Source organism: Notechis scutatus, chromosome 5, assembly GCF_049901735.1.
Source record: "Notechis scutatus isolate UNSWTSFEM ecotype Mainland chromosome 5, rNotScu1.2, whole genome shotgun sequence".
NCBI lineage: Eukaryota > Metazoa > Chordata > Lepidosauria > Squamata > Elapidae > Notechis > Notechis scutatus.
Genome location: NC_142013.1, coordinates 39,896,396 through 39,907,906, shown reverse-complemented (window position 1 = coordinate 39,907,906; position 11,511 = coordinate 39,896,396). Strand labels below are relative to the sequence as shown.

Sequence of the window (11,511 nt, the reverse complement as noted above, 5' to 3'; positions counted from 1 at the left end):
TAGAGGGTGCTTCAGGCTATTACTATGCTAATGATTGAAACTATATTAATCAAAAGAACTGAATAGTTTTGAACTTGTATGAGTTCTGGGTTCCTGTGTTACATTTCCTGCATTAATCAACCACTACCATATTTAGGATAAATTTTAATAATTTAAAATAGGACAACCTTCTCAGAATGATGAGCTATTGGTTCCCTGGCTCAGGGTTGAACTGTGGGGATCTTGATGCTCTGTGATCTTGGTTGTTTCCTTGCAGATGTTTCATTACCAAACTAAGTAACAGCCCTGCAACCATAGATGCAACACCTTTTGAAGGATGCACTACTGATCTGTTGGAAGAAATATCCTGGGTTCAGTTCCAAGTGGGGGAAAAGACACTGGAAACATGGAGGCTGTTTGGAAGGTTTAATAGGGGACAGCAGGACCACATGGCCTGGAGCTTCAGAGTGAAAAGAAAGGATGATCACATGCTTCAAGATGAAGGAAGAGATCAAGAAAGGACTGAGGTGCTGAGAGAGTCTGGGTTTTATACCCTCTGTTGGGATTTGAATTGGAGCTTGTATTCTAATTGGTTGTCAGACCCCCATGGGGCCATGCAGGGGCAACTCTGTAGGCTGTCCTGAGTCCCAGGCTTAGTTGAGTCTTGCTGGCTGATTATGACCTTAAAAGGGCTTTTGGCAATTGCTATAGCTGTACCTGCAGATCTTTGTTATGTAAAGTATTCTGGCCCAGGCCTTAATGGCCCAGCCATTAACAAAGATGGGGGGTGAGTTTCTGCTTCTGAGGTGAGTTTCTGCTTCTGAGTTTCTACTCTTTTTTAGAGGAAATATTCTGCCTTTTTAATATTTCCTAAGCTATTTCAATTTTCTAGGAGAGGGGTGGGTGCTAACTTCCTGCAGATCAAAAGTGCATGCTGTCCACCTACATTCGAGTGGGATTAAGAAGCAAAACATGTTTTAAACTTTTCCAATACAATTCTCACATACTGTCCAACAAAAGATCTTTGTCCACCGAGTCTTGTTGAAGAAGCAGAGAACTTTTTGAAGGACCTTGTGGATTTCTGTCTCAGATAAGATGTGGAGGGGGGAAATGTCTACTGTCTACTATTGACCTCACCCCTTTCCTAAGAGGTCTGTAGGGGACGTGCATAAGCGCACCAACGTGCCTACCGTCCCTGTCCTATTGTTTCTCTTCTTTTATTTTTCTTATATTTATTTATTTATTTATTTATTTGATTTGCCAATTGTTTACAAGATAATAAGTATAAATGTATACATAGTTGTGAATACATGAAATGGTTACATATAAGAAAAATAAAGAATAAGAGAAACAATAGGACAGGGACGTAGGCACGTTGCGTGTCTTGCACGCCCCTACAGACCTCTTAGGAAAGGGGTGAGTCAATAGTAGACAGTCTAAGGTTAAAGTTTTTGGGGTTTGGGGAAGAAACTACAGAGTCGGGTAGAGTATTCCAGACATTGACCACTCTATTGCTGAAGTCGTATTTCCTGCAATCAAGTTTGGTGCGGTTTACTTTGAGTTTGTATCTATTGTGTGCTCTTGTGTTGTTATGGTTGAAGCTGAAGTATTCATTGACAGGTAGGACATTGCAATGTATGATTTTGTATACCATGCTTAAGTCAGACCGAAGACGGCGTAATTCAAGGTTTTCTAGTTCTAGAATTTCAAGTCTGGTGGCATAAGGTATTCTACAGCGAGTAGAGGAGTGGAGAACTCTTCTTGTGAAATATTTCTGGACTTTCTCAATTGTGCTAATATCAGATACGTAGTGTGGGTTCCAGACTGATGAACTGTATTCGAGTATTGGTCTAGCAAATGTTTTGTATGCTCTGGTTAGTAGTGTGATATTTCCAGAGAAAAAGCTACGTAGGATTAGGTTAACAACTCTTAATGCCTTTTTGGCTATGTAGTTGCAGTGTGCTCTAGCACTTAGATCATTAGAGGTGAGTATTCCAAGGTCCTTTACAGAGCTTGGGTCATCAACAAGATCTTGACTATTCAGCTTGTATTTTATTTTCTGATTTTTTTTGCCAATATGTAAGACAGAGCATTTATATATGTACCCATTTCATGTATTCACAACTATGTATACACTTATTATCTTGTAAACAATTGGCAAATCAAATAAATAAATAAATAAAAAATAAAGAAATGCAGCGTCAAACCAGTAACACAAATTTAACCAGTAGATCTCAAGAGAAAGTTGAATGGCGGGAATAAAATAGCGGAAACCACGGATGCAAGGAAGGAGTTTCGAGGTGTTGGACAGAAAAAGTTTAAAAGGCTAAGAAGCAAGATCTGGCTGGCGAGGAAAGGAAGAATAAAGCGTACTTTGTTTTGCTTTTTCCTGATTAAAAAGAATACAGGAGATGGCACTGAGGATAAAAGAATGACGTATTTCTAACCGGCAGGCAGACAGAAAGGGGGGAGGGGAGGCAGGAGAGAGAAAGGAGGAAGGAAGGTCTTTCATCGTTGTTTTATTTTTATCCATTTTTATTTAAAGAGTCAGTGCTATTTCTAAAGATAAAAAAGAAAAATACGGACCGCTTTTCAGCGCTGCTTCTTTTTCAGGCTTCGTGTCTCCTATATGCTTCAGTTCAGGAGACTTCGTGCCTATGGGGTACGAAGAGGGTGCGCTACCTCCTCCAAGGCGACAGAGTGGCGCACTTTTCTTTTCGAGGCTAAGAAGGGAAACTCTCGCGAAGACTTCCCGGCCAGGTGCCGGCAAATATGGAGCGGCCGGGCGAGAGGACAGCATGTCCGCTGACAGGGTTGGGTGAAGAAAACGCCGCTCCGGACTCTGAGCCGCTCGGAGCGCTGGAGGGTTCGCCACCTTGGCTGCAGCCTCCGAACTCGGGCTGGGAACGAATTCGAGAGCTCTTTCGGCGGAAGTGAGTGAATAGCCAAGAAGAGCCTTAGCCTTGGAGCTCCAATGGGTGGCGGGATATAATTCAAGAATGAAATGCTTTTTTCGAAATCAGACCCAGCCTTGCATATCCCAGCAATTATTATTCCAAAGGACATGGATAATTTCATAAAACAGTTTCTGAATACGTTTCCTGAAACATATTTTCTTTTGCAGTGACCAAAAGGAATACCCAGAAGAATCTCTGCATATAGTTAAAGCAGCGTTTACGGGGAGTCTTGTTGGCTTCGTCTATGGCGGTATACCTGGATATTTAAATGCCAAAAAACAGTACATTGAGCAATGTGAAGGAGAACTCTATCATAATCGGCTGGATGCTGTGGTATGGACAGATATATTTGACAAAAATAGAACACGCATTTAAGTGTAATCCTCTACTTTTTTTTTGTTGGCTTGCCGCCTTGTACATGAGAAACAAAAAAAAAAGCAGAAATCAAGCATCATTTTATATAATATATTTTCCCTGACAGCATTTTTGAATGTAATATTGCAAATCACATACTAAAAGAATGCATTCTTTTAATATATTAAATATTAATAAATAAATATATTAATGTATACGTTTTTTGCATCCTAGTTTATGGTATTAAATTTAGTTCGCAGTCAACAGATAATCTGTTTCAGTGATCAGATTTAATCATTAATGGAAGTTTGGATAGGTATACATTACTTTTACAAAACAGAATTGTGTAAAGAATTTATGGGGCTTCTGTGTGGTTTCTATTATCATACTTTGAGTTCACTTTAGTAATGGATATAGAATGCCTTAACATCATACAATTTTGCTTACTTTCTCTAAAGCAATCTATGCAACGTTCAGCAATCAGGGGATTTATCCGATATGGTTGGCGGTGGAGCTGGAGAGTTGCTGCTTTTGTGGCAATATTCAAGTAAGTGTATTTCTTGTTACCTGTGGGAGATGAGCAAGGGTGCTGTCTTCATGATACATGATTCTACAATTCAACAATAACCTACAATTCTAGGATAATATTGTAATGTATGAATATTAGATGCAAAATGGTTACTGTGCCCCTTCTACTGCATTTCTGCAGTGCATTTTCTGCATTCCTAATTCTCTTTTATTTCCTCAGTAGCGTATTTCTATTCTCAAATTCGCTATTGAAAAAAATACAATTAAAATAGAACTACCAGTATGCTTGATCTAAGTAAAAGTCAGGGCTTGATTATGTCTTCTACTTCAAGAAGAATTGTAATAGACTAGATGTTCCCTTCCAAAAAATAAAACAACATTGTAGAAATCAAGACAGGCATGATATTCTTCCGATTAAAATCGAATTCCGATTTTTTGGGAATCCCCCCCCTTTCCCCCCACCCTTCTTCTCCTCCTTCCCCTCCCCTCGGAGGCCCCAGTCAGGAGTTGCTGGCGCGGCTCCAGTCCCGCGTTGCCTCAGGAAGGGAAAGGCAAAAAGGAAGAGCCGCGGCGGCGCTTGCAACGGCAGCAGCGGCTCCTGGTTTTGCCTTTCCTTCCCGAGGCAACGCGGGACTGGAGCCGCATGGAGCTGCGCCAGTGGTAGCAACTCCTGGCAGCCCCAGCCGGATACCTGAGCGGAGCCCGGGCGGTACGAGCGGAGGCCGCTGAGCGGCAGGAAAAGGGAGCTGGGCCAGCCACAGACCAGCCTCCGTGCAACACGCCACCGCCCGGCCCTGGCGAGGGAAAGCAGCGGGCGCTCCCCGGGCACGCGGCGGGGGTCTCTTTTGGCTGGCCCCGATTTTTTTTTCAGAGCAGAATATCATGCCTGCATATACACACAAAAGAATGAGGGGGGGGAGGGGAGATGTTCAAGCTGGCAAAGAATCTTCAAGATTGGATTCAGGGGGGATTGACAATATTGGAAATCTGGGTTTGTATAGGATTTGTTAATATATAACCTTTTTTCTACCTAATATTTCTTTGAAACAGGATCAAAAGTCCAATGTTTCTTTTTGGAAATAGAAATGAATGCATTATTAAACAACAAAACTATCATTATTAAAATTTAATATTATCTCATTTTGCTAAATTACTCCATATCCATAAAGTAGAACTTCACATTCATTATCGCAAATAAGTTTTCATTATATATGAACTTCCCTCTGGGTAGATATTCGTGAAGATGAAAAATAGAGTTATTATATTTTGTGAATTATGCTTCAAGCCATATATATGTTCACTGAGAAATAGATTTTTTATTGACAACTGAACTCTAATGTAAAATATTTCACGGTATATAATTATCTCATCCCATTTAAGACAATATGTATTTTATTAGCAAATTACAAAAATATCTAGCCAGAAAAATAACAAGCCAATGTTTTGACTTTTCAGAATTCCTTCCTAAAGTTCTTGTTCTTTCTTGCTTATTATTTCTCTCCTTCTTGCAGCACAGTGAATACTTGTTTGTCTGTATATCGTGGTAAAAGTACCCTTGGTCACTATACTATTGCTGGAGGTAAGATTATTGATTAGAGAAAATTAACATAATTTTTGATCTGTGTTATATTTTGAGTTATTCAAATACTCAAATATATATATACCATAGATCTTGATCTAAATGTTCTGTGAATATAAACTGGCTGTTTGGAAACTGGAACGACCCTTTGATATAGAAAGGCTCTGCTGAATTTCTACTGAAGTTCCCTAAAAGAATCCTGGTGACTAATATGACAAACCTAATATTTTATTGTAGCCTTCTCCATAATTTTTATTTCAGCTTGAGTCGTGGAAGCCTAATAATTTACATGCTGAAATGGTGTTTTCTTACTTTTTTACTTACTGCTTTGTAAATTGAACATTGCTTATAGATATTACTGACAACACCTTTAAACTTTTGAAATTACTCACTACAACTTTCAGTTTCAATGTTCAAGGATACTGGAAGCTGAAAAACCATAAGTCCTCCATGCTGCTGTTGCTCTCACCACACAGGCACATATACACTATAGCAGAAGATATAATGAGATATTACAGCTTTCCTTGGTTCTTTTTTTCATATTTTTTTCAAGTTTCTGAAGAAGAAAGTCTAACATTACCTTCTCTAATCCCCAATTACAGTAATAAACTGAGTTGAAATTTAGGTTTGTTTATTATTTCCGCTATGTACCTATTGAGCCCAGAATTTTCCTAACACAGAATGAAGCATCACATTGATCCTGGAATCTGCTGCTTCATATATACGTCTGGAGGGAAGTGCTATTTTCCTTTTCACCGAAATGAGGTCTGCTAGACGTTTCATTTGAATGTGCTGTTGGAGACAACTTTTTACAGTTAGTAGTTGTAATATGGGAAGTAATATTAGCAAAGTAAAACTTGGAAACAGTATAAACATTTTTACTAAATAAATCTTGTATAGATTTTTAAAAGAACCTTGGTAGAAAAGCTATGTTCTACATTTTTAAAGTAATGGCTACCCTGTTGAATTAGATGTTGAAATAGGACATCCATATGCATACGCCCACATTCTAATATTTCTTCCATACACATCCAACTATAGACACACACACAGAACTCACACACACACACAGAGAGAGAGAGAAAGAGAGACTTTTAAAGATATATATATACAGCCCTATAGATTTGTATGGGTGCATACTGTCCATGTTTTTAAGTTTGCTGCAGAAGATGTTGCCCTGACTAGTAAAAAGTAGATATTTGGCATTGAATATATGATGTGTACAGCCTTGGCATTACATTTCACTAGACTAGATGAAGATAAGGAGGAAGTGGAAATGACTTCGTAGGACCTTAGAGTACTGAAATTGAACTGACTTTGTCTGATTGTATTCTATTCTAGCTTGTACCGGCAGCTTGTTCAGAATGCAGTTGGGTTTGAGAGGTCTGATTGGAGGCAGTGTTATTGGAGGACTCTTGGGGTAGGTGGCTCAAAAAGTGCATACATGTTGAACCATAGCAGTTATCTGTATTGCTACTTTTCAGTTGATTTCTTTTGATGACGTCTAAACTCTCATGTAACAATTTGCTGAATTTTGCAAATATTGTTTTCTCATAAATATCCTGGCATACTTATTTTTCTTTTTTGCAGGCTTTTGTAGAGTTTTTTAAAAACTTAAACAATCTCATTAAATAGTATTTTTTTCTACCAGTGTTAACATGGATAGCAGTGAAAATTATATTATAAACAGCATCAAATATAGTTATTCTATTATTCATTTTTAAAATAGAGGATCCCTTGGCCATTCATTCTGATAAAGCCTTTTAGCTTAGAAAGTTCATCATTTAATGGGGTAGTTTCAATATTTTAAGCAGAGATTTAGGAAAAACAGACAACTTCAACTATTACAACCATGTAAGCTACTGTCTATTTCTTCAGAAGTTTCTGATGCCTCTATTATTCTTTTCATAATGGAGAAATGAGAAAAATTGCTGTTTTCCCTCAAAATAGATGCACGTTTTAGATCTTCTGTTTCCTAGTGAACTTGTAATCCTTTAGAAGGCCCACATGAGTATATTCCTTAGGTAATATAATACTTTTACATAGTAAAAGAACTAAACATGGAAATCAACGTTTATAGTTGGATTAAAAACCACTGCAAAATCTGTATTTTGTACTTTGGTGAAGAACAGGGTGTGAAACCCGCGTCGTCATAGCGGCATCATGTGACATATTGGGACTTCCCCCTTTGCTAAATCGGGCAGGAGTGGGGCCAGCACGTGACACATCTGGCCCGCGGGTCATGAGTTTAACACCCCTGGTGAAGAAGCTGCTATATATAACTAAAAACAACAATACCAATTTAACAACGTAGTTTTGGACATGGTTACTTGGAAATCTTATTGATTCACTGACATTGCAGAGGAAGAAATTTTAAAAACCTACATTCTTGAATGCTTTCATTTGAAAAATTAGGGCAGAAGGATGTAGCTTTTATTATGATTAGAGACTGCCAAACTTTTAATATGTTATTACATACAAATAACAGTTGTATTGCATGCTAAATAATAAACATATGCTAGTAATTTCTTTTCTTAAAATATTATATCCAAAGATGATTTTATTTTTATGATGGATAAACAATTTGGCTTCATTTCCCAAATTCCTTTTAAAAGGAAAAGGTTTAGGAAAGATGTAGAGATATAAGTGCTAGTAGTTATTGCCTGATCACCCCAAAGGTGCTTTTTCAGGAGGCAACTGGACTTTGGGCTTGAAAAAGCATCTTTGGGACAACCATGATCTGGATGACTGAGAATTTCTATAAATTATTGTCTGATTCTTTAATTATCATGATTCCTGCTTGGTTGTGCCCCACATAGTTACATTTATTTCCTCTGGTGTTTTTTGGCAGTGGCTCTCTGGGAACATTACTAATGGGATTGCAAAAAGTTTCTGGAGAAACCTTTATTGAGAGAAAGAAAAGGACGAAAAGTGAGTTACATGCATTAAAGATGGCAAAATGGTAAGAAACCAGACTTATTCCATTATATATAAAAAATCTGGGTTTCAGACTGCATAACTCATTGGTCTTTTCTACTTCCACAATAATGTGATTTGATATTTGTATGCAGTGAGGTATGCATATCTGATACTATGTATAGCATGACTTCGTTAAAGAATTCATATATTTTGACTCCTGCGGGTCTATTTATTCAATTGATAAAAATATTTTACGAAGTAAATTATGCCAAGCCATTTGTTTGTCCTTGATAGAATAAGCATAGTATAATCATCAGGGCAGGTGAAGTCAAGTTATTTTAAGCAGTCCAATTCATGGTTATTTGTGCTTAGCTAAAAATTTATATAAAGTAGTTACTCTTTGAAGTGAAATAAATATTCTTGATGGTTAACATTAAGTACCGTATTTATCGTATAACACGCACTGGCGTATAACACGCATCTTCATTTTAAGGGAAATTTCAGGAAAAAATTTTAAAAAATTCTGCCTGCCTGCCTAGTTTCTGGTTGTTTGGGAGCAACCGGCTGAGAATAATAACTATTAGCCTCTTTTACTCAGCCGAAGCTGTTCGATTCAACCATTAACGAAGGCAGGCAGGCAGGCAGAGCGGAGCACTGCGGGCGGGGGCGGGCTGGCGGGGCGGACGGGGTGGGGGGGGTGGGGAGGCGACAGGAAAAGCCCCCGCTTCTTTGAAGCAGTTTCTTCCTGTGCTGGTGGAGGAGCGAGAGAGCAACTGAAGAGCTGACCCAGAGAAGGACAGGCTTCGAGTTGCTTCCTCCCTCCTTCTTTCATTTGTGTCCTTGATCCCCGATCCCAGCAGCATTCACCGAAGCTTCTTAACATTATATCGGCGTATAACACGCATACATCATTGCCCCCTATTTTCAGGGGGAAAAAAAAGTGCGTGTTATACGCCCGATCTGATAATATAGCAGGCAGTGGAAATAAACAGCCTAATGGTTTTCTCAACCTTGGCTTGAGTTTAAGATATCTGGACTTCAACTCCCAGGATTCCCAGCCAGCCATGGGGAATTCCTGGAGTTGAAGTCCGTACATCTTAAACTTGCCCAGGTTCCCAAAAACTGGTCTTATCAGTTCAGGTAACCATGGTTTAACATTCCTAATTCTAGAATTTCCATCACTAAACAAAATGGTTGTTAGGCAGAATATCATGACTACTGCTTAATGATGGTAGGTCTGGTAGTTGTGTGCTTAGGCAAGGACTGCACTGTTGAGGACCTCATGCTTCTGCTCTGCCACACTACCTTCACTTCAACTCCCCATCTCCACCTATCTCAATCCTTTTGACTGCTCTGTATTCCACTGGCTCTGCCACCCTGAGCTGATTTTCATTGCCTTCTTCCCTCCACCGCTGGCTTTTCACAAAGCTTTCCTGAGGCCTCCATGACATCATTCAAGAGACCATATGAGGTCTCCATAATGTCTTGCGAAGCTGAACAAAATCCCTGGGAGGCCTCACACAGGAGGTCAACAGTTACGCATTCCTTGGCTGGGCATACCTGTTCAGAAGTATGTAGTACTACTAGTATCTACAATTTAAAAAGAGAGTTATCTGGGAGCTGAATCTACTCTTCATTTTGTGTTCTAGGTGGAAAGATTGGCTTTTTTAGAGACAGCTTTTAAATTCTCTTCTAATATTCGATATTATAAAAGTTATATACATACAAGTATACTTGTTATTATCCAGAAATATTGAAGCCTTTTTCTTGGTTTAGGGAAGCCACCCTTGATATTCTTGAAGATATTTCAGAAGGAACAGATAATATCCTACAGGAAAAAGATGGTAGATAATCTTCAAAAATTCAAGTTTAAAAATGGACTAGAAGCCCTTTGTGGGACGGAGAGAAGTTTGAATGCCTCTGGACACATAATTAAATATGTGCAGGTGACAACAGAACTACTTTTTGTGGCGAAAACAGTAACTTTAATTTTTGAAAGAAAAAAAAATAAAGGTGTATAAAAATAATTCCGGGGAATATTAATATAAAACACAAATTCTTAGATGTACTGTTACTGCTCCCTTAAATATAAAAAAAATCAGTAAATATACTTGAAAAACTGTGGCTTTTGTTCAGTTTAGAACCCATAATGTAAAAGAAGTTTGAATCACTTATGCCTTGATATGTCCCTTATATCAAATCCTTATAGCAAGCCAGTACCTCACATTCCCAGCACTTCTTTCTGGACAGAGTGGTCTCAAACTCTATTTCTTAGTGCCACTCCCCTTCCACCAGTGATAATGAACTGAGTTTATTCTATTTCTGCAACTATTATTTAGGAAATAATTTGAATGAATGTTAGGAAAAGAAAAGAAAATATTTCTATGTCAGAGCAATCTCATCTAGCTGTTTTGACTTTCCCATTCTAGCAAACAACCATGAGATGAAGATAAATAAAAAAAACATTTCTCTCAAATATGTAAACTGGTATTGGCATCTAATTAATGCATCAACTGATTTTTTTGTCATCAATATGTCAAGGAAGGAAACTACATACCACAGTGAGTGATTATGTGAATTAGTTCATGGTTGTTAGGTTTGTTATTCTTTGAGCCTAGTTCAGCTGACCCAATCATATGTCATTTGCAAGATAATAATTTCAAACATGTTTTCAGAAATACTGCATAAACAATTTAAAACTGTTCTATTATATGGTTGCAATATAAAAGTCAGCCATTTTTGTACATTACACTGAGTAACATAACTAAATCACTTTATATTTCATATATAATTTAAGATGTGTTTGAAGATTTTTGTCTAAACACAGGTTTTAGTCAAGTGCCATTTCATATACAGTATTTAAGAAGTTTAATGTGAAAATGCGAGAAAAAAGTGCTAGAAAATATTTGGGGCAGCATAAAAATGCATTCTTAGAAGAGGGTTGCAGGAAAATCTAGTTAGTTCTGATGAAATGACTGATGGAAAAGGTTATATCATGTTACAGCATTGGAAGAAGAAATGTTCTTATTAACTGCTTTGCAGATGAATTTTAATGTGGATGTTTACTTTTTAGAAGAACTTTTTTGAAATCAGGGAAATTGTGGACTTCAGAAAAGGTAACAGTAAATAGTCATGAGCATACTATCAACAATTTGTAATATATGGATGCCATTCAATAAAGAAAAATAGATATAA

General features: G+C 37.9%; 1 protein-coding gene across 1 annotated transcript; it reads left to right on the top strand.

Annotated features, from left to right (window-relative positions):
• The first annotated feature begins 2,713 nt into the window (after window positions 1-2,713).
• TIMMDC1 (translocase of inner mitochondrial membrane domain containing 1) lies at window positions 2,714-10,343 on the top strand. The gene is made up of 7 exons (XM_026664074.2): window positions 2,714-2,912; window positions 3,104-3,269; window positions 3,749-3,837; window positions 5,330-5,397; window positions 6,739-6,817; window positions 8,249-8,359; window positions 10,093-10,343. Exons 1-7 carry the CDS (start codon window positions 2,752-2,754, stop codon window positions 10,166-10,168), a joined length of 750 nt encoding a protein of 249 aa, XP_026519859.1. The 5' UTR covers window positions 2,714-2,751; the 3' UTR covers window positions 10,169-10,343.
• Window positions 10,344-11,511: the final 1,168 nt, after the last annotated feature.

What these genes read in the sequence shown, in the direction of transcription:
- TIMMDC1 (XM_026664074.2), top strand. Translation starts at nt 2,752, where the DNA reads ATGGAGCGGCCGGGCGAGAGGACAGCATGTCCGCTGACAGGGTTGGGT. An exon ending in TCACTATACTATTGCTGGAG is followed by an intron (nt 5,398 to 6,738) that starts GTAAGATTATTG and finishes ATTCTATTCTAG; the next exon opens with CTTGTACCGGCAGCTTGTTC. An exon ending in GTTATTGGAGGACTCTTGGG is followed by an intron (nt 6,818 to 8,248) that starts GTAGGTGGCTCA and finishes GTTTTTTGGCAG; the next exon opens with TGGCTCTCTGGGAACATTAC.